At 41.2% G+C, this 27,881-nt stretch overlaps 1 protein-coding gene across 2 annotated transcripts; it reads right to left on the reverse strand.

Moving 5' to 3' along the window:
• Nucleotides 1-312: 312 nt before the first annotated feature.
• Nucleotides 313-27,867, reverse strand: RNF168 (ring finger protein 168). 2 transcript variants are annotated; one of them, XM_053565684.1, is made up of 6 exons: nt 26,982-27,867; nt 18,061-18,143; nt 15,647-15,826; nt 9,566-9,687; nt 6,474-6,555; nt 313-4,815 (listed from the first exon to the last, which is right to left on the reverse strand). In XM_053565684.1, the coding sequence occupies exons 1-6, from the start codon at nt 27,280-27,282 to the stop codon at nt 3,865-3,867; spliced, it is 1,719 nt and encodes a 572-aa protein (XP_053421659.1). In that variant the 5' UTR covers nt 27,283-27,867; the 3' UTR covers nt 313-3,864. The 2 variants fall into 2 exon arrangements, with proteins under 2 accessions (XP_053421659.1, XP_053421660.1); XM_053565685.1 differs by having other exon boundaries at nt 18,061-18,137; nt 26,982-27,866.
• Between the last annotated feature and the right edge of the window lie 14 nt (nt 27,868-27,881).

Consider the following 27,881-nt stretch of genomic DNA (forward strand, 5'->3'; position numbering starts at 1 on the left):
AAAAAAAAAAAAAAAGAAAGCCCAAGAGCTGGAGGTTGCTGTCAGTCCTATGACGTCATGGCACTCTACCAAGGGTGGTAAAGACTCTGTCTTTACAAAAAAAAAAAAAACATACCACACACACATACACAAACAAGAAAACAAAACAAAAATCCACTGTTATCTTTTTTTTTATTAAATCATAGCTGTGTACATTAATGCAATCATGGCACTGTTATCTTTAGTAATCTGAAGGATGGCAATCATAATTAGTGATGTTATGTACCTTTTCACATATTTTAGAGCCATTTATATTTCCTTTGTTAAAAATAATTTTTTTTTTTTTTTTTGCTTCAGCTGTTGTTTATTGACATACAAGTAGGCTCTATAGCAACGTGCCCAGAGGCAGCTGCAGTAGAAGGGAAAATGGAAGAAAGTGAGGGTGGAATCGTGTCTGCAGCAAAAGGTGAGCGGAGTGCAGGACAGAAGAGCACAGCGCACAAGGTGGGAGCAGGGGAGGCCATGGGACTGGGGAAGCAGGTAAGGGCCAGAGACTGCTTCAACTGGAACCACTGCCCCATGCCCTAAGGCCCCTACTCTTGCTGGCTGTCTCCTGACCCCAGGCCAGGGCTGGGAGTTCTCTGGGCATCATTTTCAAAAATAATTTTTTTTAATTTTAATTTTTTCTTGAGTCTCATTTTGTTGCCCTTGGTAGAGTACCAGAGTGTCATAGTTCACAGCAACCTCAAACTCTTGGGCTCAAGAGATCCTCTTGCCTCAGTTTTTCATTTTTAGTAGAAACAAGGTCTCACTCTTACTCAGGCTGGTCTCAAACTCCTGAGCTCGAGCAATCCTCCTGCCTCGGACTCCCAAAGTGCTAGGATTACAGGCATGAGGCACTACACCTGGCCAACTTTTCTCATTTTCTGAGTTGGTCTTTTTTTCTTTCTTTATTAATGAACTGTCATACACTTTACATAAAGGAAATTAGTGTTCTATCATGAATTGCAACTATTTTTCCCACAGATTGTCATGTCCTTCAACTTTCCTTGATGGCAGTTTGTGTTACACAGAACTTTAAATTTTTACGAAGATTATTTTTAAATTATGGTAAAATATACGTAAGTTTTTTTTTTTTTTATGTTTAACGATCATTTTAATTTTCAGATTCTCAACTTCTGCACACCTTTAGCAATCCTCAAGAAATTAAACATTCTCATATCCTTTCCACAAAAAGAAGCAGCAGTACATTTGTACATTCTAATGACTGTCACAAAACATTTATTAGTCTCTGACAAAAGGCATCCATGGTAGGAATAGCAGAAAAACTAAAATAGAAATTAAAATTGATCTTAAAACCAACTTTAGTCAGGAAGACTTCTTCACAGACAAATAAGTGGTTAAATATATAAATCCTAAATACATCACACTATAGGTTATTTTCCCCACATTTTGGTCATGGACTGTAACACAAAGATTTAATTAGGTGACTTTTAATTTAAGGAGTTCCAACATTGTCTAACCCATAACATAAAGTGATATTGCTCTTAGAAAAATATTGGTTTGGTGAGAGGGTACATTTTAGTCCATTTTAGACATATTTGGTTAGTTTCTAAACCATACGTCATTTCATTACAATCACTACTCAGAAGGCAATCACTTTTTTTGAAAAGGGGCAGACTAAATTTTAAATTAGCATCAGATTTCTATCCATAATTACCCAATCAATATTGACATAGATACCATCAAGTATGCAAAGACTAAAAGAATTTCAATTACAAACTTTGTGGGGGAAAAAACCTTAATGACATAAAAATATTGATAATTCTATCATATTTTTATATTAAAAGAATGAAGGACTGGACATCAGCAGAAAAGCTGTTAAAACTATTGTTCACTGGGTGGTGCTATGGCTTAGTGGGTAGGGTGCCGGCCCCATATACTGAGGGTGGCGGGTTCAAACCCGGCCCCGGCTAAACTGCAACAAAACAGCTGGGCATTATGGCGGGCACCTATAGTCCCAGCTACTCGGGAGGTTGAGGCGAGAGAATCACCTAAGCCCAGAAGTTAGAGGTTGCCGTGAGCTGTGACATCACAGCACTCTACCGAGGGCGATACAATCAGACTCTCTCTAAAACAAACAAACAACAAGAAACCCCACTACTGTTTGTTAATAATTGTTTATATTAATGAAACAGAACAACAATAATCTCTAAGTTAAATTTCACAAAATGAAATCAATATCCTGATTTAACTTTTAGGGGTAAGAAGGGCAAATCCCAAGTGTCATTCTTTCTGTCCATAAACACACATAAAAGCCAATATCCATATAAATGATCAGAAAATAAACACATGGTTATGTTTCAGATTCTACAACATGAGATATTATGATTATCGTAATTGTTCTAGAGTAAACTCCCATTTTTTCTGAAATAGCAGATTAACAGAAATATGAATTTCCAAAAATTCAGGTAATTTAGTAACTAATTTTGATTTTGACACCAGATACCCCAGTGTAAAAAGCTGTAAAATCAAAATGTTCTGTGAGATTTAGCAAAGAATAGACAAGGGAGAATGTTCTGCTGAATTGAACCTGCTACTTCATTCTAGACCCAGTTTCTGCTTACTCTGGACTCATTCAATTCCAAATCTCCCAAATTGTCAAATTTATCCCATCCAGCCTCATCCCAACTCTTAGCTCATTTTATGAGTAAGAGTCTAATTTCCTTTCTGTCGACTAATTCCAAATTTTCTAGAAAACTGATTTTCTGATTTAACATTGATTTTTTTTTTTTTTTTTTTGGAGACAGAGTTTCACTTTGTGGCACCTCGTTAAGAGTGCCATGACATCAGCTCACAGCAACCTCAAATTCTTGGGCTCAAGCAATTCTCTAGTCTTAGCCTTCTGAGTAGCTGGAACTGTAGGCAGCTACCACAATGCCCAGCTATTTTTTAGAGACAGGGTCTCAATCTTGCTCAGGCTGGTCTCAAACCTGCGAACTCAGGCAATCCACCCACCTCACCTTCCAGAGTGCTAGGATTACAGGCATGAGCCACTGGGCCCAGCTTTAACATTGATCTTAATCCATTTAAAAATCAACAAACATGGCTTGGTGCCCATAGCACAGTGGTTACGCCAACCACATACACCGAGGCTGGCAGGTTCGAACCCGGCCCAGGCCAGCTAAACAACCGCAACAAAAAAATAGCCAGGTGTTGTGGCAGGCACCTGTAGTCCCAGCTACTTAGGAGGCTGAGGCAAGAGAATCTCTTAAGCCCAAGAGTTGGAGGTCGCTGTGACCTGTGATGCCACAGCATTCTACTGAGGGTGACATAGTGAGACTCTGTCTTAAAAAAAAAAAAGGCATGCTATAATGCTTAAATCTTAAACTGGAGATAGAAATTAGATTATTTCAGTGATGTAGAAGATACATTTCACACACTCCAGAGATGGGAAAATAGTTAGAAAACTTACACTTTAAACTCTGTATGGATTCCTTAATTACTTGGAATAGTCTAACATTGCTTTGATTACTAGTCATGACAAAAAAGCTAGCAAAGGCCATAAAACATGCACTTTTGGAAATATAATGGCACTTGAAAATTTCTTGGAGTTGGCCAAGGCATTTTCACATCCATAAAGACTGCAAAACTTAGTGATCACAGTTATTAACAATGGAATGATAGAGAGACACTTGCTCATCATTGAGCTCCACAAAAACATATTTGTGTATTCTTCCCGGATAATCACATAGTCCTTTAATTAAAGATATGAGTGTGACTACAAAGCAGAATTAATGACAAATTTATAAATAGTCTATGATAGGAATGAGAGCTTTACAATCTGGCCTTACTAGATCACAAAACACTCCCTTTACTCATGCATTACTTTGAATATTTCTGAAACATTTGAAAAATACTTTTCTGTGAATTACGAGACTGTAGGGAATGAGCACTTTTAGGTATCTTACTATTATTTCTAGTAGAACTTGGCCTCTTTCTCCCATTAATGGAATGCCTCAACTGGATCTTAAAAGAAGGCTGCCAGTTTTCATCTTTTGAGCCTCTCCGTGGTTTTGAATGCTCTGTGTCACTTTGTTTTTTGAAGCTCCTATCTTTGGAATTCTTCCTCTGTCCATTTAGCAATTTGTCTGAAGGTGAGGGTGTAGACCGTAATGGATATTCATCAGGGGATCCTTTCTGCCGGTTTGGCCTCATTTGTTCTTTATCTACTTCTTTTTGAAGCTGTAATGCTAATAACCTGTCTTGTTCTTCTTGTTTACGTCTTTCAAAAAGCAGATGCTCCCAATTTATCAGTTTTTGGGTGAAATTTATTTCTGTTTCCTCTTGGTCAGAGGAACCTCTGGGGAACATTTTTCTTCTTTTTCCAGAAAAGCATGGATCCTTAGCTGCTTTAAACAAAGATTCCTCATTTTTTCTTTTGGAAATATCCATACTGATCAGATGAGACTCTTCATTTTCTGTCTTGACTGTGTTGTTTCCAATTACCTGTGTCATACCTGATACAGCACACCCACTCTCTGTTTTGCCACAAGGCTTACCTGCAGCTTCTTTTGAGTAGAGAATTTTGGTTTGCGGTTCCTCATGATTTAAGACACAGAACTCTTTATCCTGATTGTTTGGTCTTGTTTCGACTTTTCCTTCAAGGCACCACTCTGAACTATAGGCACACAAGCATGGCATAGGTGATTCCATTGAAGACTTTGCATTTTGTTCTTGATTTTCAAGGCCTATTTGTGGGGAAAGTGTTGGCATATCTTCTTCAACTTCTGTGTCTTGCCATGTCGGACTTTTCTCACCACTACTGTCAATTTCCTGTAGAAAACAGAAAAAGACCAAATAAACCAGGGAAAAACATCAAATCATGATATACATATATATGTCTAATTACACTGATACCATAGCTGAACTGTCACTATACATTATTAAGCATTACTAACGAGGCATATCAATTCTTTCCTGGTAGTATTTTTCTTCTGTATGCCAATTTAGATTAAGTCATCACTTTCTTTTCACTCCCATGAAAACCTACAGATTGAAATCCATAAACTAGATTCTACATACAGCTACTAGCTGGCGTAGGGACTAAATATCCCAGCCCCAGAATGCCTCCTCTACCAATCCTCACTCAGCTCCAGTATAAGCCAGACTATATGACCCTCAACATTCTCTTCAATAACTTTACTTGATGGACTTTGCAGAAGTTACTTAAATGCTTTGTGCTTCTGTTTTCTTTTCTTTTTTTTCTAATTTTGAAATTTCTGACACTTTATTTTTATAATTATTAAGACTGTCACTGCTAGTGTCTTCGGGTGTCCTTCTGTTTTCTTAACTGTAAAATGGACACAAGAAGGATAACTGGCTTACCGAGTTAGTGGTTCTGATAAAGATTAAAGGTTAGCTAGATATAGAGGCCGAAACAGGACTGTTTGAGCTTAGGAGTTCAAGATCAGCCTGAGCAAAAGTGAGACCCTGTCTCTACTAAAAATAGAAAATGTAGCTAGGTGTGTCATGCGCCTGCTCAGTGGGAAGCCAAATCTTAGGGCTTCTGTAAGTGATTTATAACTCTTTTGACTGGGTGGGTTCCTAACAAGTATCCTTGGAAGCTACAACCATGGGTTGTTACAAGAAATAACTCTCATGTGGCATGCAGCTTCTAAGTGCAAGTGATTGTCATGATCATGTGACCTTATTCTGAAGCCATCACTTACTTGAGGACTCCTGCTGAACAGACATGCCCGATGCTGTGGAACTAGCTTGTTCTTATAATAGTCTAACTGAACAACTGGTGCCAAGTAATAACCTATTCTATTTTGAAAACTGAATATCCAGGTTAGGGGATCAGTAAACTATGGTCCAGGGATAAAATCTAGCCTGCTTCCTGTTTTTGTAAACTAAGTTGTATTAGAACATAGACAGATGCTTTCAAGCTACAATAGCATAGCTGAATAGCTATGACTGGGACTGTATTGACCCCAAAGCTTAAATATTTATTCTATATTTATTTAAGACAGAATCTCACTATATTGCCCTTGGTAGAGTACCGTGGCGTCACAGCTCACAGCAACCTCCAACTCTTGGGCTTAGGTGATTCTCTTGCCTCAGGCTCCCGAGTAGCTGGGACTACAGGTGCCTGCCACAAAGCCCAGCTATTCTTTTGTTGCAGTTGTCATGGTTGTTTGGCTGGCCTTGGCCGGGTTCAAACCCACCACCCTCAGCTGACACAGCAATCACTATGCTATAGGCACCGAGCCAGCTTAAAATATTTAATATCAGCCCTGTAGAGAAAAAATTGGCTGATCCCTAGTCTTGGTGAGCCTAAAACAACTAAGAAAGGGTACTCCATTAACTACAGTGATTTTATCTATTTTTGCTTGTTTACTGTGAAAGACAGCAGATATAGTGAGGTAAACAAGTTATAAAACCACAAATACTATAATCTATAATATTAAGAAACTTCAGCATCAACATACCTTAGATATGGAGTTTTTCCTGATTTCTTGTACAACTTTAGACTGTGATGCTGACCCAAATTGAGATTTAGGTGACAAATACCTTTGAAAAAAGTTTACCAAAGTTTAAATCATTTGAATGACAGAGGTAGACATCCAATATAATAAAGCCAGATGAACTATCTATGCCTATGGTCATCTAGTTTATCCAAGTATATTTTACATTCTTGCCTCAGGTATTCTGGTATAACTTCAGGGCAAAACTAACTCCTAGACAAAAATGTTAAGTACTGACATTTCAGTGAAAAATAGTAGAAAAGTAAGTAAAAGTCAAATGTGGTTTTTTTTGTTTTTTTGTAGAGACACAGTCTTACTTTATCGCCCTTGGTAGAGTGCCATGGCATCCCATCACTCACACCAAGCTCCAACTCCTGGGCTTAGGCAATTCTCTTGCCTCAGGCTCCCGAGTAGCTGGGACTACAAGTGCCCACCACAACACCTGGCTATTTTTTTTGTTGCAATTTGGCCAGGGCCAGGTTTGAACCCGCCACCCTTGGTATATGGGTCCGGCACCCTACCCATTAAGCCACAGGAGCTGCCCCCAAACCCCCTTTTTAGACAGAGTCTCACTCTGTTGCCCAGACTAAGCTTCAGCCCTGCTCACAGAAACCTCAAATGCCTGGACTGAAGTAATCTTCCCATCTCAGCCTTCTGAGTAGCTGGGGCCCACCACCATGCCCAGCTGTTTTTTCTCTCTCTCTTTTTTTATTTTGTAGAGACAAGAGTCTCATTGTACCGCCCTCGGGTAGAGTGCCATGGCGTCACAGGGCTCACAGCAACCTCTAACTCTTGGGCTTACGCGATTCTCTTGCCTCAGCCTCCCGAGCAGCTGGGACTACAGGCGCCTGCCACAACGCCCAGGTATTTTTTTGTTGCAGTTTGGCCGGGGCTGGGTTTGAATCCGCCACCCTCGGCATATGGGGCCAGCGCCCTACTCACTGAGCCACAGGTGCCGCCCCCAGCTGATTTTTTTCTTTTCTTTTTTTGAGACAGCGTCACTATGTCACCCTCAGTAGAGTGCCATGGTGTCACAGCTCACAGCAACCTCAAACTCTCGGGCTTAAGCAATTCTCTTGCCTCAGTCTCCCAAGTAGCTGGGACTACAGGCACCTGCCACAACGCCCAGCTATTTTTGCTGTTGTTGTTGTGTTTGTCATTGTTGTTTGGCAGGCTTGGGCTGGGTTTGAACCCGCCAGCTCCACTGTTTATGTGGCTGGCACCCTACCCTCTGAGCTACAGGCACCTACGGTCCCAGGTCTCAGCTACTTAGAAGCCTGAGGCAAGAGGATCGCTTGAGCCCACAAGTTTGAGATTGTCGTAAACTTTAAGACCGTGGCACTCAACCCAGGGCAACAATGAGATTCTGCCTCAAAAAAATAAATAAATAAAATAATAGTGTGTATATTCAACAAATTGAGGGCTGGGCACTGTAGCACTCTGGCAGGCCAAGGCAGAAGGATTCTTTAAGGTCAGGAATTTAAAGAACAGCCTGACCAATAAGCGAGACCCCATCTATAAAAAAAATAGGAAAATCGGGCAGTGCCTGTGGCTCAGTGAGCAGGGTGCCGGCCCCATATGCCGAGGGTGGCGGGTTCAAACCCAGCCCCGGCCAAACTGCAACAAAAAAAAAATAGCCGGGCGTTGTGGCGGGCGCCTGTAGTCCCAGCTACTCAGGAGACTGAGGCAGGAGAATCGCCTAAGCCCAGGAGTTAGAGGTTGCTGTGAGCTGTTTGATGCCACGGCACTCTACCGAAGGCAATAAAGTAAAACTCTGTCTCCACAAAAAAAAAAAAAAAAATAGGAAAATGAGGCGAGTATCATGGAACACCTCTCTTAAGTCCCTGCCACTTAGGAAGCTAAAGGAAGATGATTACTTGAGCCCAAGAGTTTGGGGTTGTAGTGACCTAAGAACATCACACTTCCCTCATGCTCAGGCAACAAGAGAGCAAGACTCTGTTTCAAAACAAAAAAAGTGGGGGCTCGGCACCCATAGCACAGTGGTTATGGTGCCAGCCACATACACTGAGGTTGGTGGGTTTGAACCTGGCCCAGGTTCAAAAAACAATAACTGTAACAAAAAATAGCCGGGCGTTGTGGCGGGCACTTATAGTCCCAGCTACCTAGGAGTCTGAGGCAAGAGAATCGCTTAAGCCCAAGAGTTTGAGGTTGCTGTGAGGCCACAGCACTCTACCGAGGGGGATATAGTGAGACTTCATCTCAAAAAATAAAAATCAAAATTAAAAGCTTAGATCCTCATAAAGCCATCAGTTCTATCTTCTAGAGGAATGTTTTGAAAAAGGCAATCACTCTACTATTGGACTATCTGTTTCATGCTTTTTTGTATGGTAGGTAGAGAAGAAATATGATGCTTAAATTGAAAAAAGGCAAGGAGGAGGAAAATGACCTAGATGATAAGTAGTAAACACTTTCAATGAAGATGAGCCTATCATGGTCCAGATTTTTCACCTGAATTTAAACCAAGAGAAAGAGGAATCCAACTGGTTTGTTTTGAGACAATGGGAAAAGCATGGAAATCTTGAGTAAAAAAAAAAAAAAGCACATGGGTGGCGCCTGTGGCTCAGTCGGTAAGGCGCCGGCCCCATATACCGAGGGTGGCGGGTTCAAGCCCGGCCCCGGCCAAACTGCAACCAAAAATAGCCGGGCGTTGTGGCGGGCGCCTGTAGTCCCAGCTACTCAGGAGGCTGAGGCAAGAGAATCGCTTGAGCCCAGGAGTTGGAGGTTGCTGTGAGCTGTGTGAGGCCACAGCACTCTACTGAGGGCCATAAAGTGAGACTCTGTCTCTACAAAAAAAAAAAAAAAAACACAAATCTGCAAAAATTAGTAGCTTAGCAAAAAGCTTGCCATGTTTCACATCTCTCTTCATGTTTCAAAAATAAATTATGTGAATAGCCCTCTTTATAAACATCTCACATTATTTCCACAGTTTTCATGCAGAGTTCATAGACCTAAACTCTGATAATCAGTGGTCTATGTGAACAAAAAAAACCTGGCATACAGTAGGTAGACACCAAACAATAGTCATGTTCACTTACTTCTGAATATCTCCAGCGTTTCTTTGTTTATTCTTACTTTTCTTTTCAGACTTGACTGTGACTGGATCAGATTTTCTGGAATTCAAGGAAGAAGCCAAGATACTTCCCTCATGGAAATTGTTCTTCAAAAAAAAAAAAAAAGTATGACAGACATTATTAAAGAGAACTTCATAAGAAAATAAGCAATTTGACTAATTCAGGAGACACAGAATTTTCCAGCAATTACATTTACATTTAAAATTCTACATATCTTGAGAAGCTAACTGTTTAATGGGAGTTGTTTCCCATTTAAAAAAAAAAAAAAAAGGAAACAACTCCCTTCACCATAGCCCCAAAGAAAATGAAATACCTAAAAATATACCTAACAAGAGATGAAGGATCTCAATAAAGAAAATTATGAAACCCTAAGAAAGGAAACAGCAGAGGACTTAAACAAATGGAAGAATAAACCATGCATAATCATGGCTGGGAAGAATCAACATTGTTAAAATGTCTATACTTCCCAAAGCAATCTACCAATTCAATGTCATCCACATTGAAATATCAACATCATACTTTTAAGACTTGGAAAAAATGATTCTGCATTTTATATGGAACCAGCTAAGGCAGTTCTTAGCAATAAAAACAAATCCAGGGGCATCATCAGCATACGAGATTTTAGGCTGTGCTACAAAGCCATAGTGGTCAAGACAGCATGGTACTGGCACAAAAATAGAGACATAGACATTTGGAAATGGAAAACTAGGAAATGAAACTAACATCTTTTTTTTTTTTTTTTTTTAATTTGGCCAGGGCTGGGTTTGAACCCGCCACCTCCGGCATGTGGGACCGGCGCCCTACCCGCTGAGCCACAGGCGCCGCCCGAAACTAACATCTTACAACCAACTAATCTTCGATAAACTAAACGAGAACATACACTAGGGGAAAGACTACCTATTCAATAAATGGTGCTGGGAGAAGGGGATATCCACGTATAAAAGACTGAAACTGGACCTATACCTTTCTCCACTCACAAAAATTGATTCAAGATGGCTAAAGGACTTAAATTTACAACACGAAACAATAAAAATCCTCAAAGAAAGCATAGGAAAGACACTGGAAGATACTGGCCTGGGGAAAGACTTCATGAAGAAGACTGACATGGCAATTTCAACAAGAAAAATAACTAAATGGGACTTAATTAAACTGAAAAGCTTCCGTACCGCTAAGGAGACAACAACCAACGCAAATAGACAACCTACACAATGGGAAAGGATATTTGCGTATTTTGAATCAGACAAAGCTTGATAACTAGGATCTATAGAGAACTCAAATTAATCCACATTTAAACAGCCAACAATCCCATATATCAATGGGCAAGAGACACGAATAGAACCTTCTCTAATGAAGACAGACAAATAGCTAACATATGAAAACATGCTCATCATCCCTACTTATTAGAGAAATGCAAATCAAAACCACCCTGAGATACCATCTAACCCCAGTAAAGACGGCCCACATCACAAAATCTCGAAACCAGTAGATGCTGGTTTGGATGTGGAGAGAAGGGAACACTTTTACACTGCTGGCTAATACAACCTTTTTGGAAGGAAGTATGGGGAAACCTCAAAGCACTCAAGCTAAACCTCCCATTTGATCCTGCAATCCCATTACTGGGCATCTACTCAGAAAGAAAAAAATCCTTTTATCATAAGGATATTTGCACTAGACTGTTTACTGCGGCTCAATCTACAATCGCCAAAATGTGGAAACAGCCTAAATGCCCACCAACCCAGGAATGGATTCAACAAGCTGTGGTATATGTACACCATGGAATACTATTCAGCCATTAAAAAAAATGGAGACTTTAGAGCCTTTGTATTAACCTGGATGGAAGTGGAACACATTATTTTAATAAATTATCACAAGAATGGAGAAGCATGAATCCTATGTACTCAATTTTGATATGAGGACAATTAATGACAATGGCAGAGGGGGTGGTGGGTCTTGGAATGTGACACACCTTTTGGGGGCAAGATACAATTGTAAGAGGGACTTTACCTAACAAATGCAATCAGTGTTATTTGGTTTCTTATACCCTCAATGAATCCCCAATAACAACAACAACAAAACCTACATATCTTTTGAAGAATACTAACCATGTAAAACTCTAGTAACAATAAATTAAGTCTATCCAAGTTGGTCTAAATCAATTACATTTTTAGTGTTCATTAAGCACAGAAAAAGCATGATGATACTAATCTTATTAGCTGATAATTTCTATTGATTTTTCTAATAAGTAGTTTCATGTAATCTTTTTTTTTTTTTGGAGACAGAGTCTCACTATGTTGCCGTGGCATCATAGCTCACAGCAACCTCAAACTCTTGGGCTTAAGCGATTCTCTTGCCTCAGCCTCCCAAGCAGCTGGGACCACAGGTGCTCGCCATAGTTCCCAGCTATTTTTTAGTTGTTGCTCTCATTGTTGTTTGGCAGGCCCAGGATGGGTTTGAACCCGTCACCTCTGGTGTCTATGGCTGGCGCCCTAGCCACTGAGCTACAGGTGCTAAGCCAAGCTTTATATAATTTGCAATACCTTGGTACATAGGGGAAAATTCAAAGAGCTGTGTATATACCTGGAGTGGAAGTTAATTTTACATTAACTTTATGGACTTTAAAGACATATCAATAAATATCACAAATATTTACTTGCCATACCAGTTTCATAAGTGTCTTACTACACTATCAGCAAAGTTCATATAAATTGGGCGGCGCCTGTGGCTCAGTGGGCAGGGCACCGGCCCCATATACCAAGGCTGACTGGTTCAAACCCAGCTCTGGCCAGCTAAAACAGCAGTGGCAACTGCAACATAAAATAGCTGAGCGTTGTGGCGGGCACCTGTAGTCCCAGATACTCAGGAGGCTGAGGCAAGAGAATCACCCTAGCCTAAGAGCTGGAGGGGCAGGGTTGCTGTGAGCTGTGATGCCACAGCACTCTACTGAGGGCGACAAGGTGAGACTCTGTCCCCCCATGCCCCCCCCAAAAAAAGTTCATATAATTGGTGATGGTGAACATTTGGTCTGAACAATCAAACTTTCACAAGTAAATCAAAAATTATTCTAAAGTATCGATAAATCTATTCTTATAATCCCATATGAAAACTAGGATTAGAAGAATAGACACTTACAGATGACCCTAAATTCTCCTCTTCAACGTATTTTTCACTATTCCATTTATCATTCCATATCATTCCATTGGTTCATATCTTTAATTTCCTAACTATAGGAGAGAATAGTGGCTCATGTCTATAATTAAAGTATTTTAGCAGGCTGAGGTGGAAGAACTGCTTAAGCCTAGGAGTTCGAGGTTGCAGTGAGCTAAGATGACACTACTGCACACCAGCATGGATGAAAGTGAGACACTTCCTCCCCCACCCCCCACCCCCGCCAAAAAAAAATCTAGGCCAGGTGCAGTGGCTCTTGTAATCCTAGCACTCTGGGAGGCCAAGGTGGGTAGATCGATTGAGGTCAGGAGTTCAAGACCAGCCTGAACAAAAGTAAAACTCCACCTCTACTAAAAAACACTAGCCAGGCTTCAGTACGCACCTGTAGTCCCAGCTACTCAGGAGGCTGAGGCAAGGGGATCACTTGATCACAGAAGTATGAAGCCATAGCCTTCTACCCAAGGCAACAGAGTGCCTCTGTCTCAAAAAATATATAATTAAATAAATAAATCCTGACTGTGTATCTTTCTAACGCTATTATAGTCTAAAAAACACAATATTTAAAAGGGGCATATAACCCAAAACTTGACTGTTATTAAGAATGGCTGGGCTTGGTGCTCGTAGCACAGTGGTTATGGCGCCAGCCACATGCACTGAGGCTGATAAGTTCAAGCCCGGCCTGGGGCAGCTAACCAACAATGATAACTGCAACAAAAAAATAGCTGGGCATTGTGGTGGGCACCTGTAGTCCCAGCTACTTGGGAGGCTGAGGCAAAAGAATCACTTGAGCCCAAGAGTTTGAGGTTGAGGTCAGCTGTGACGCCACAGCACTCTATCGAGGGCAACACAGTGAGACTATGACTCCAAAAAAGAAAAAAGAATGGTTGGCCTCTCAATAAAGAAAAAAAAAAATCCCAAATTATGGGTATACCTTATTTGGATAAGTATATTTTAAGATATTTGCTGATTAAAATAGCCGGGCATTGTGGCGGGCACCTGTAGTCCCAGCTGTTTGGGAGGCTGACTCAAGAGAATCGTGTAAGCCCAAGAGTTAGAGGTTGCTGTGAGCCGTGTGACGTCATGGCACTCTACCCGAGGGCGGTACAGTGAGACTCTGTCTCTACGGGGGAAAAAAAAAAAAAGATATTTGCTGATTGAAAGTATAGGAATTATTTCAAAACGCTCTCAAACATGAAATGTCTGACATTCCTAGGTACCTCTGGAAATTGGTATTCTCTAAGTTCCATCCCTAGAGAGACGGATTCATTACATTTAGATTAGTTAAGAGAATATATATATATACACTTTTTTTTTTTTTTGAGATAGTCTCACTTTATCACCCTTAGTAGAATAATACCATGCTACTGAGGAGAGTTTGTATTTTAAAAGAATCCCAAGTAATTCTGTCAGGCTCTTTAAAACCACTGGATCTCATTATATCTTTTTTGTTTTGTTTTGTTTTGTTTTTGAGACAGTCTTGCTCTGTCACCCAAGCTGGAATATAGTAGCAACAATCAGTTTACCGTAATCTCAAATTTCTGGACGCAACTGATTATGCCTCTCAGCCTTTCAAATAGCTAGGACTAAAGGTGTGTGCTGCCCTGCCCAGGTAATTTTAATACATTTTTTGTAAAGAAGGGATCTCATTATATTGTTTAGGCTGGTCTCGAATTCCTAAGCTCAAGTGATCCTCCCAAAGCACTGGGGTCACAGACATCAACCAACCCATGCCTGGCCTCTTTTGGTCTTTATTTTATTTATTTATTTTTTGAGACAGAGTTTCTGTCTCTCACCCTGGATAGAGTGCTATGGTGTCATAGCTCCTCAGTCTCTATGGCTCACAGCAACCTCAGTCTCTATGGCTCAAGTGATCCTAGAGTGCATCAGCTTCCCAGGTAGATGGGACTACAGGTCCCTGCCATAACACCCAACCATTTTTTTCTATTTTTAGTAGAGATGGGTCTCACTCTGGTTCAGGCTGGTCTTGAACTCCTAAGTTCAAGCAATCCTCCTGCCTTAGCCTCCCAGAGTGTTAGGATTATAGGTGTGAGCCACTGCCTGCCTGGCCCCTCTTTTGGTCTTTAAAAGTATGTGTTTTATCATTCTTCCATTCATTTTTTTCTCATAGGCAGTCAGTATAATAAAATCCAGGTTTAACATATTACCTAAGAATTCAATGTGTTTCACACTGAAAAAGTGATTTCATCCACCAAATGTAGTATTTTGCTCTAAAAGAATTAGATAGAGTATATGTAGTAATATGAAAAATCTCTAAGACACATTAAGTGGAAAAAAATCCAAGGAGCAAAATAGTATGATTGATATAATCCTTTTTAGATGAATAAAGAGAAATAAACTGCTAATAGTGGTTACCTTTGGTGAAAGAGACTAATGTAATGGAATAGGAATGGGAGCAGAGATGTAGAGAAGGAGAAAGAAGTTTTTATTTTCTTTGGTTTTTCTACAGTATTTGAGTTTACTAGTATCTTTTTAAAAAAAGTAACCTGGTTTATAGCAAATATGCAACACACAAAAATAGTTTTGTTTTAAAAGTACAGCAAAGATATTAGGAATACCTTCCAACTATGGTGACTGCCGCTTTGTTATTCTTTGATAACCAATCAAAGCAACCAGTCAAAGGAATATTAATCGTTAGCCTTCCATATCCACAGGTTCCACATAAATGGATTCAACCAACCTCAGGTGGAAAACACAGTGAATGTGGGATGCAGAACACTCAGATATAGAGCTGACTTTTCATACTAGAGGGTTCTGCAGGGCTGACTGCAGGACTTGAGCATCCACAGATTTCGTATCCACAGGGGGTCTTGGAACAAAGTCCCCACAGGTAGTACTTCAAAGTTCTCTCCTAAAACTTACAATATTAATGCTTAGCTTTCTTGCCAGCTCTTCATCCCTTTTCAGTTGTTCTTCCATCTCCCTTTGCCTTTTTTCGGACTGTCTTTTTTCCTCTTCTTCTTCCTCTGCCAATAATCTCTGTATATATTCTTCACTGGCTTTGTTTTCTTCTTCTTCACTGGCTCGTCGCTCTGCCTCCATCTTAAAAATGATTACAAAGAACACTTCTCTGAAGGTTTTAGTATACTTGCAATGTTATACAATAAGAGTAAAATAAAAGTAAAGTAAGAATAAATTGGCAGAAATTTAAATACCTCAAATGAGGTGCAAATCTGGAGAGGCAAATTTCTGCATAAGAGTGCAAGTATGCTCTCTGAGGAAGCCTACCTCAGTCAGCTCAATGAAACCTTGCACAAAGACTCAATCCTTCTCGCTTTATTCCTTATCACAGTTTCTACTACACTGCCACACATTTATGGAAGCGTTTCTTGGTAATACTTCTATCAGTTATGGAATGACATGTACTGACTAATTTAAATCTAGCTCCCTTTGTTTGAGCTCAGGAGTTTGAGATCACCCCGAACAAGAGCAAAACTCCATCTCTACTAAAAAATAGAAAAAACAGGGCATGGTGGCAGGCACCTGTAGTCCCAGCTACTCAGGAGGCTGAGGCAACAGGATTACCTGAGCCTAAGAGTTTGAAGTTGCTGTGAGCTTGGATGTCACAGCATGCTAGCCATGGCACAGAGTGAGAGACTATCTCGAAAATAAAATAAAGATAAAAATAAAATGAAATAAAACAAATCTAGCTTCGTAAATCAACTAATCAGAGGTTATCCTTGAAATCAGTATAATCCTTAAACACAGTGGTAGGAGAAGAATGGATGCTGAAGAAACCACCACTATAGGTATTATATGATTTACAGACGAAGAAACAAAAACAGAGAGTAATATTCTTAGATTAGTAAGTGGCATTCTAGGACCTCAAGTCATGCCTATGTTCATTTAAAGTATACTTCCTAACAGAAATAATACATGTATAAGAACTAAACAATACAAAGAATATGATCCAAGAATAAATCCTTGATATAATTCAAGTGAATGAGACATGGAGGAAAGATTGTTAAAAAACTTTTTTGTTGTTGTTGTTGAGACAGAGTCTTACTGTGTCGTCCTCAGTAGAGTGCTACGGCGTCACAGCTCACAGCAACTTTAAACTCTTGGGCTTAAGCGATTCCTTTGCCTCAGCCTCCCAAGTAGCTGGGACTACAGATGCCTACTACAACACCTGGCTATTTTTTGGTTGCAGTTGTAATTGTTGTTTAGCAGGCCCAGGCCAGGTTCGAACTCGCAGCCCTGGTGTATATGACCAGCACTCTAACCACTGAACTATGGGCACCAAGCCTAAAAAACTTCTGACTTAAGTTTTCTTGCTCTTAAAGCAAAGCCACAAGAAATTTCTCCTCTGCATGTTGTGTATGCATCTGAAGTTGAGAAGTAACCATCTTGCTGTTAGTCTGAGTTTAAAGCCAGCTCACTGAAGTCAGCGAAGAAAGGAGCTAGAGGTCTGAAAGAAACCAACCCTAAAGCCCAATCCCCCCTCTGGAATTCTAGGTAAAGCATCATGACAGGGCTTCTTCTTATATTGTTACAAGAATTAACTTATTCCTTTAAAACCTTTACTTAGGACACTGCTTTGACAGTATGCTGACAATTATTTAACTAGCATAACTATTAGATCTTCTAAACCTGCACAGTCCAATACAGCAGCCACTAGGTACATGTGGCCATTGAACACACTTATGTGGTTAGTTCAAACTGAGATGTATTTCAAGTGCAAAATATACTAAAAATTTTAAAGAAAAAAATTTACATGGTAAAATTTCATTTTAGATATACTGGGGTGTTAAATTAAATATAATATTAAAATAATTTTACCTTTAAAAATATTTAAAATGTTGTAGCTACTAGTAAAACTTAAATTCCACATGGGCTCACAACATGTTGCTACCAGGCAGCACTGATCCACACAAAGCCGGAGTATAGGAAAAGTATACAGGTCTTCCAGTACCAGTTAATTTCAATGACTACCTGTTCCCTCGTTTCCCATTTAGGTACTTCAAAATTAGCCCTAAACACTTTCCTCCTCTAAAGTTATAATCTACTATCCTTCTTACATCCCTTAAGCTCAAAACTTCAGGGAAATGAATAAGTCCCTTCATGCTTGAAGGCTTATAGGGATAGCTATTACAAAAGAAGAGCACCAATCATGTGTAAATTAAAGCTGGTTTATTAACTAATATAGAAAATAGCACCTTTATATGTACAATAGAATTATTCACATTTTAAGATATACTACTTATATGAGCACATAAAACTATATGTAAACACAGCAAACAAAATTTCCAAAAAAAGACAAACTACTTAGCACTTACCTTGCTTACCTCCTCTTCATATTCTCTTCTTAATTCCCCAGGTTTACTTAACAGATGAACTGGCTGATAGTCATCAACTGTTTCTTGTCAAAAAGAAAACAGTATTATACGTAACACAGAATATTATGGGTAACTATAGTCTTCCATTAAAACTATAATAATATAAAATAAACAAGGCTGGGCGCAGTGGTTCACACCTGTAATCATAGCACTTTGGGAGGCCAAGGTGGGTGAATCGCCTGAGCTCAGGAGTTTAAGACCAGCCTGAGCAAGAGGTAGACCCCATCTCTAAAAAAAAAAGCCATGTGTTGTGGTGGATGCCTGTAGTCCCAGCTACTTGGGAGCCTGAGACAAGAGAATCGCCTGAGCCCAAGAGTTTGAGGTTGCTGTGAACTATGATGTGTGCCACAGCACTTTACCAAGGGCGACAAAGTGAGGCTCTGTCTCAAAAAATATATATATGTAAAAGCAAAATTAAAGTAAAATGTACAATTATTAATAGCTAGAACAGTACCTTCTTTTGTAATTCCATTTTAAAACCATGGGTTTGGGGTTCAAAATGGTACACGAATGCATATACTTAATAGTACAATCCTTCCTCTTTAATCCTTACTTTAATCCTCCATTAAAGTAACAGTGAAGGAATTTTTTTAAAAATGTAATCTATCTGGCTGGACATGGTGGCTCACACCTATAATCCTAGCACTCTGGGAGGCCAAAGCAAGTGGATTGCTTTGAGCTCAGGAGTTCGAGACCAGCCTCAGCAAAAGCAAAGACCCATCTCTAAAACTAGCCAGGCATTATGGCAGGCACATGTACTCCCAGCTACTTGGAAGGCTAAGGGAAGAGGATCACTTGAGCTCAAGAGTTTAAGTTTGGCTGGGGGCTCACACCTGTAACTTCAGCACACTGACAGGCTGAGACCACTGATCCTTAAGCTCATGAGTTTGAGACCAACTTGAGTAAGAGTGAGACCTCCATCTCTAAAAAATAGCCGGGCACTGTGGCAGGTACCTGTAGTCCCAGCTACTTGGGAGGCTGAGGCAAGAGAATTGCTTGAGCTCAAGAATTTGAGGTTGCTGTGAGCTATGACTCCATAGCACTCTACTGGGGGTAAGAAAGTGAGACTCTAGACTCTCACTAATATGCTGGGTGCAGCGGTTCATCAACATAATGCCAGGAACTGGGGAGGCTATCTAGGAGTTTGAGATGGGCAGTAGGGAACAGAGTGGAGAGGGTGACAGGAGGAGACAGGAAGAGAAAAACAAGCCAGGCAGGGTGGTCCGTGTCTACAGTCCCATCTACTTGGGAGGCTGAAGCAGAATTGCTTGAGCCCAGGAGTTTGAGTCTTCAGTGAGCTATGATCACGCCACTGCCCTCCAGCCTACATGACAGAGTAAAACCCCATATGTTATAACAAAAAAGTAATTCTACAATAGCAGAATTAGTTGAGGGAATTAACCCATAAACAAATTTTAACAGTTTCTAGAAAATGAGAAGTCAACCAAAGAGGTGACTGATACAGCAGAATAAAAAGATAACCCTTAAAAGGGAAGGAAAACTATAGCTGAGGTGGGAGGGAATCTACCTCCTATCTGCCCAGAGAGCGGCTTGGCTGTGGCCCAGAAACATAAGGCACAACAGAGTCTGGAGTGAATATGTATGGGACTGAAAACAGGAGAATTCAATGTTTATAAACTGTTAAATCAAAATACTATCCCTTTGCAATCTGGCCATTAGGGAGAACTAAGCGAAAAGGCTCAGGTTTCTACCTGCCTAACATAACAATGTCTGCCAGTCACCATTACCCCTCCATGCACACAAAGTTTATGATGAGGACGTCATTTTCAAATACGAAAGCTATTCCAAGCATCATAAGACATTTGAAATATATCTATGGGATTAAAAAGAAACAGTAAACTATGGGGGAGAGGGAAGAATCACCCTGCAGGTAAAAAATAATTCAGGAATAGAAAATAACCTAAGAGAGTATGTGTGACTATGTATGTGTGTCTTCAAGAGATTTGATAAGAATTTTATTCCACAAAACAAGAATAAGATAATATAAAAAGGAAACAACCAGAAAATGGGAACAGGGCGGTGCCTGTGGCTCAAGGAATAGGGTGCCGGTCCCATATGCCGGAGGTGGCGGGTTCAAACCCAGCCCCGGCCAAAAACCACACAAAAAAAAAAAAAAAAGGCATAAAGCTCCCCAAATAGCCATGTAAAGTAAGTAAATGAATAACAGCAAAATATGTTTACGAATGAGGATGATCTTACACCAAGTGGTACACTTATGAATGGCAACTGTGGTAGGAGTGGGGATGTTAAGATGCCTACCTCATCCGACACTCAAATTTCAGGTGGATTAAAATGACTGGGAAGAAAATATAAATTTAAAACCTTAAGATAGGGTAGATTTCCTGAACGAGAGAAGAATTCCCAAAATAGTCAAAACTTCTATCCGGGCTCGGTGCCCGTGGCTCAAGTGCCTAAGGAGCCAGCCACATACACCTGAGCTGGCGGGTTTGAATCCAGCCCAGGCCTGCCAAACAATGAAAGCTGCAACCAAAAATTAGCGGGGCATTGTGGTGGGCGCCTATAGTCCCAGCTACTTGGGAAGCTGAGGGAGGAAAAGTGCTTGGGCCCAGAGTTTGAGGTTGCTGTAAGCTTTGACACTGTAGTACTCTACTGAAGGTGACAAAATGAGACACTGTCTCAAAAAAAAAAAAAAAAAATTATATCCAGAATATAATAAGAACTTCTGCAAATCAATTAAGCAGATAACTGCAATGTTTTAAAAACATGGAGCCATTCATAAAATTATTCTCCCATCAATTGACTTTGCCTGTGTTACAAGAAAGTTTCTCTCCCTGCTTTCAATATTTATTTTGAAAACTTTGAGATCTACAGAAAAGTTGCAAAAATAGAACAATGGACTCCCATTTATCCTTCATTTAGATTCAAAAAGTTTCAAATTCACCAAATGTATGTCTTTCTAGTGCGTAAGTATATTTTCTGACCCACTGAGAAAACCAAATAGATGGAAAACCCTTCACCAAATATTTAAGCATGTTCCTCCTAAGAGATACTGCCCTCATGCCTATAACAATGATCAAATTAAAGAAAATTATCATGATATGCTATTATCTATATAACAAAAATTTGCATATGAAATTTCCATGTGCAAATTTCACCAATTCTTCCAAAAAATGTCTTTAATAACAACCTTTTTCCTAATCCATGATCATACATTGCATTTAGTTGTCATTTTATTTGTAGTTATCATTCTCTCTCGCACGTCATAACTCACAGCAACCTCCAACACTTGGGCTAAAGCGATTCTCTTGTCTCAGCCTCCTGAGCAGCTGGGTCTATATAGGCACCTACCACAATTCCTGGCTATTTTTTAGAGATGAGGTCTCACTCGGGCTCAAGCTGCTCTCAAACCTGTGAGCTCAGGCAATCCACCCACCTCAGCCTCCCTACTGCTAGGATTACAGGTGTGAGCCACATAGCCCAGCCCTTATCACTCTTTTAATCTCCATTAATCTAGAATATTTCATCAGACTATGTGACTCTTCTGATCTCCAACAAATTTTCAAGCAGGGCTTTTGGCATCCATTTGTGATTCTTGTCTACATCAATTATTACAATGACAGTTGCAAATGGGAAGAAAATTTACACATTCTAAGGTTGATTCTTTCCTCCTGTGGGATTCTTTTTTGAGAAGTTCAGATATAAATTCCACCTCTATCAGATTAATTCACTTTCAAACAATTCATTTTTAAACCTACCTCATATACATATGCTTTCTTACTATCTATAAGTACATACAAAGTGAATGAGTAGGTACAAAGTTAACAAATATTTTTATAAACTACCAGTGAACTGAACTTGTTTTGCAGTTTTTGGCCAGGGCTGGGTTTGAACCCACCACCTCCAGTATATGGTGCCGGCAGCCTACTCCTTTGAGCCAGAGGTGCCACCCCGAACAATGAAATTTTTTTAAAACTTAAAAAAGTTTTTAAATGAACTAGCCTGAGCAAAAGCAAGACCCTGTCTCTACGAAGAATAGAAAAACCGAGTCAAGAGGATAGCCTGAGCCCAAGTTTTGGAGGTTGCTGTGAATTATGAAGTCATGGCACTCTAACCAGGGCAATAGCTTGAGACTCTGTCTCAAAAAAAAAAAAAAAAAAAAATTGACACCTGCCACAATGCCCAGCTATTTTTTATTTTATTTTATTATTATTATTATTTTTTTTTTTTGGCCGGGGCTGGGTTTGAACCCGCCACCTTCGGCATATGGGACCGGCGCTCTACCCCTTTGAGCCACAGGCGCCACCCTTTATTTTATTATTTTAATTATTTTATTTTATTTTATTTTTTGAGACAGAGTCTCAAGCTGTCGCCCAGGGTAGAGTCGTGATGTCATACCTCACTGCAACCTCGAACTCTTGGGCTTAAGTGATCCTCTTGCCTCAGTTTTTCTATTTTTAGTAGACACGGTGATAGTTGTCATTGTTGTTTGGCAGGCCCGGGCTGGATTCAAACCTGTCAGCTCTAATATATGTGGCTGGCACCCTAGCCGCTAAGCTACAGGCACCAAGCCTTTAATGAACTTTTTAAAGTGTGCTACTACTAGCCAGATGTAGTGGCTCATGACTATAATCCTAGTACTCTAAGAAGCTGAGATTCGAAGATCTCTTGAACTCACTAGTTCCAGATCAACCTGAACAAGAGCAAAGATCCCATCTCTGCTAAAATTAGAAAAATTATTCCAGGCGAGAGGGCTCAAGCCTGTAATCCTAACTAACCCTTGGGAAGCTAACCCAAGAGGATCTCTTTTTTTTTTTTTTTTTTTTTTTTTTTGTGGTTTTTGGCCAGGGCTGGGTTTGAACCCTCCACCTCCGGCACATGGGACCGGCGCCCTACTCCTTGAGCCACAGGAGCCGACCAACCAAGAGGATCTCTTGAGCCCAAGAGTTTGAGATTGCTGTGAGCTATGACGACATGGCACTCTACCCAGGGCGACAGAGTGAGACTGTCTCAAAAACAAAATTAGCTAGGTGCTGTGGTGGGCACCTTAGTCCCAGCTACTCAGAAGGCCGAAGCAGAAGGATAGCTTGAGCCTAAGAGTTTAAGCTTGCTGTGAGCTAGAATGACACCATGACACTCTATCCTGGGCAAGAGAGTGAGACTGTCTTAAAAAAAAAAAAAAAAAGGGTGCTACTTAATACACCACCACCCCTGATGCGTACACTGCACACTACCTAGGTGAGGGGCAAGACGCTGGCTGGCACCGTGGCTCATGCCTGTAATCCTAGCACGCTGGGAAGCCAAGACGGGTGGACTGCCTAAGCTTACAAGTTTGAGACTAGCCTGAGCAAAAGTGAGATCACCGTCTCTACTAAAAATAGAAAAACTGAGGCAAGAGGATCACTTAAGCCCAAAGAGTTCAAGGTTGCCATGAGCTATGACATCACGACTCTCTACCCTGGGAGACAGCTTGAGACTCTTGTCTCAAAAAATAAAATAAAATAAAATAATTTAAATAATAAAATAAAATAAAAATAGAGCTATAGTCCCAGATACTGCTCAAGAGTTTGAGGTTGCTTGGTATATAAAACCAGCACATTGTACCCCATGATAGCATTAATGTAGATAGTCATGAATTAAAAAAAAAAAATTTGAGGTTGCCCTGAGGTATGACACCACAGCACTCTATCAAGGGTGACAAAGTGAGACTCCCTAAAGAAAAAAAAATTAATAATATAGTAAAAAACATTAAATTGCACTTTTTTTTTTTTTGAGACAGAGCCTCAAGCTGTTGCCCTGGGTAGAGTACCATGGCATCACAGCTCACAGCAACCTCCAACTCCTGGGCTCAAGAGATTCTCTTGCCTCCGGCTCCCAAATAGCTGAGACTACAGGCACCCACCACAACATCTGGCTATTTTTTTGGTTGCAGCTGTCATTGTTTGGTGGGCCCTGGCTGGATTCGAACCCGCCAGCTTTAGTGTATGTGGTTGGCGCCTTAGCGGCTTGAGCCACAGGCACAGAGCCTAAATTGTACATTTTTAATGGATAAATCGTATGGTACTGCAAATATCTCAATAAAGCTATTTTAAAACAACCATTGTTTAAAAATGGTTAATACTGGCAGGGGAGGTGGCTCTCACCTGTAATCTTAGCATTTTGGGAGGCCAAGACAGGTAGATTGCTTTAGCTCAGTAGTTCCTGACCAACCTGAGCAAACTCTCAGACCCTGTCTCTACTAAAAAACGAGAGAAATAGGTGGCGCCTGTGACTCAGTGGGTAGGGCGCCGACCCCATATACCGAGGGTGGCGGGTTCAAACCCAGCCCTGGCCAAACTACAACAAAAAAATAGCCTGGTGTTGTGGCACGCACCTGTAGTCCCAGCTTCTCAGGAGGCTGAGGCAAGAGAATTGCCTTAGCCCAGGAGTTGGAGGTTGCTGTGAGCTGTGTGATGCCACGGTACTCTAGGGAGGGTGACAAGGTGAGACTCTGTCTCTACAAAAAAAAAAAAAAAAAAAAACTAGAGAAACTACCCAGGCACTGTGACAGATGCCTGTAGTCCCAGACACTTGGCAGGCTGAAACAAGAGGACAGCTTGAAACTAAGAGTCAGAGGTTGCTGTGAGCTATGACGATGCCATGGTACTCTACCCAAGATAATAGAGTGGGACTCTGTCTCAAAAACTAAAATCAAAAATGGTTAATACGGCAATTTTATTTTTTGAGACAGAGGCTCACTATGTCGCCCTCACTAGAGTGCTATGGCTCACAGCTCACAGCATCCTCAAACTCTTGAGTTTAAGCTATTCTCTCATTTATTTATTTATTTTTATTTTGCAGTTTTTGGCAGGGGCTGAGTTTGAACCCCCCTCCTCCAGTATATGCAAACAGGGCCCTACTCACTGAGCCACAGGCACCACCCTTTTATTTATTTATTTTGAGACACATCCTTAAGCTATTGCCCTGGGTAGATTGCTGTGGCATCACAGCTCACAGTAACCTCCAACTCCCAGGTTTATGCGATTCTCTAACCTCAGCCTCCCGAGTAGCCGGGACTACAGGTGCCAGCACTACAGGCGCCAGCACTACAGGCGCCAGCCACAATGCCCAGCTATTTTTTGGTTGCAGTTGTCATTGTTTTGGCAGGCCCCAGCCGGATTTGAACCCGCAAGCTCTGGTGTTATGTGGCTGGCACCTTCGCCACTTCAGCTACAGGCACCCAACCTTAAGCAATTCTCTTGCCTCAGCCTCCCAAGTAGCTGGGACTACAAGCACCGGCGATAACGCCGGGTTATTTTTTTGTTCCAGATGTCATTGTTCAACTGGCCGGGGATGGGTTTAAACCCACTAGCCTCAGTGCATGTGGCCAGCGCCGAACTACCGGTGCCAAGAATATGGCAATTTTCGTTAAAAATTTTTTTACCACAAGAAAATAAACAAAATTTTAAAAGGCAACTACACCAGAGTACAGGCACCACATTCAAAGCCTGGACAGAAAATACTGCATGGCTTTTTTACTGCTCATTAGTAGAGGCAAGCTGCTAGAGACAAGTGTTCAGTTTGGGGTCCTTTAACGCACAACGCATGGGACTTTAAATAAAAATGACTGATCGAACTGGATGAAATTGGTAATGGAAAGGTATTTTAGACTCTTTGCAAGCTTAAGAGATGAGAATAAACAATTAAATAGGCCAGAGTGGCTCATGCCTGTAATCCTAGCATTTCAGGAGGCCCAGGCAGTAGGATGGCTTGAGCTCAGGAGTTGGAGACCAAAATGAGACCCAATCTCTACAAAAAAAACTACAAATAGAAAAATTAGTCCCAGCTGCTTGGAAGGCAGAGGCAGGAGCATTGCTTGAGCTCAAGTTTAAGGTTACCTAAACTAGGTGGAGACCATAGCACTCAAGCCCAAGTAACAGTGAGACTCTGTCTCAAAAAAAGAAATGGATATTCATATAAATAAATCAGAAAAAGTAATTTTAAGTAAAAGAAATATTAACAGAATCAGTCTCATGTTGCTACTATACATTACATTGCTCATTATGAATATTTATACAGCTTTTTATTTTTTTTGTAGAGACAGAGTCTCACGCTTTACCGCCCTCGGTAGAGTGCCATGACGTCACAGGACTGACAGCAACCTCCAGCTCTTGGGCTTCCGCGATTCTCCTGCCTCAGCCTCCCAAGCAGCTGGGACTACAGGCGCCTGCCACAACGCCCGGCTATTTTTTTTTTTTTTTTTGTAGAGACAGAGTCTCACTTTACTGCCCTCGGTAGAGTGCCGTGGCGTCACACGGCTCACAGCAACCTCCAGCTCTTGGGCTTACGTGATTCTCTTGCCTCAGCTTCCCGAGTAGCTGGGACTCAGGCCCCCGCCACAACGCCCGGCTATTTTTTTGTTGCAGTTTGGCCGGGGCTGGGTTTGAACCCGCCACCCTCGGCATATGGGGCCGGCGCCCTACTCACTAAGCCACAGGCGCCGCCCTCGCCCGGCTATTTTTTTGTTGCAGTTCGGCCGGGGCTGGGTTTGAACTCGCCACCCTCGGTATATGGGGCCAGCGCCCTACTCACTGAGCAGGCGCCACCCCTATACAGCTTTTCATTTGACTCAAAGCTCCAAATGAGCAATTTTTTTTCTTCTTCCTTTTTTAACCCAACAAAAACCTATCAAACACTGAGCGAGCAGCATAACAAAGGACAAAACTTGCCCTTGTCTTTAACCAACGTTTGGGAGGTCCATGAAAACCAAAATCTCTTAAAACTCTTTAGACAAATACTAGTCGGGTTTCTCTCTCTCTCTCTTTTTTTTATGGAGAAATGATGATTCATTTTTTAAAGAATGTTAGGTTTTTAGCCAATAATCAAGCAGGGTTTTTACTCACCGATTTCCTCCGATTCTTGCCCAGAAACTCTAAGCTTGCATTCCTTTGGGTAGTGTTTTTGAATTATCTTCCACAGTTCCATATTGATAAGAGAATTTTTTCGGGTATGGTACCGAGTCCACGAGGATACCCGGCGGCGACAAAAGGGACAAGATAAATTTGCTTTCTCGACGGTCGATTGGAAACACGGATTACAGAGTGTGTGATTACAAGGCAGGGTTACAGGCTCGATCAGAATTTCCATACAGATTTGGCACTGGCAATCCGACAGGGAAGGGATGAAATCCTTGGGCACGGCCATTTTAATATGCTAATGAGCCTTATTTAACATAAACAGTTTTTTTAAAAAAGAATTTTCGGCCAACTACACGAAAGCAAATTAAGAGTTTTGCGTTTAAATATTATGAGAACAGGAGCATCAAACACGTCATGAAACAAGACGCCCGTAGGGTCATGCAAACAGTAATATCGTGGAAGGTGGTGTGTTTTGTCCATTTTTAGGACAAAGTCCGAGAAGAAAATAAATGAACGTTTTCATCCGGAGAGCTTGGCTGCATTAACACCACGCAGGGCAGACAGGAGCCCGGGCTCCCGGGCGCTGCAAGTGATAGCCGCCAAGCTCCCCTCCTCCCTCTTACCCGGTGAGGATGCGCTCTTTAGTCCCGGGCCACGGCTCCCAGGACTCCACTCCCGCCCGGAAGCGGGCTCCGGCTGCAGCAGGACCTCCGTTTTACCGTTGCTATGCTGTAAGAGTAGCGCGCGAGCCCCTGTGTTCCAATTTTCCTGCACCCTGCGCTGCTTCCCGGGGCTCGGCACCTGATCTCCGCAGCCTCTTCTGTCAGCCAAATAGTCCATTCGTGAGGGCGGGACCGCAGCAACAGGACACGCACTAGTGACGTC

This window comes from Nycticebus coucang, chromosome 16 (genome assembly GCF_027406575.1).
Source record: "Nycticebus coucang isolate mNycCou1 chromosome 16, mNycCou1.pri, whole genome shotgun sequence".
In the NCBI taxonomy this organism is placed as follows: domain Eukaryota; kingdom Metazoa; phylum Chordata; class Mammalia; order Primates; family Lorisidae; genus Nycticebus; species Nycticebus coucang.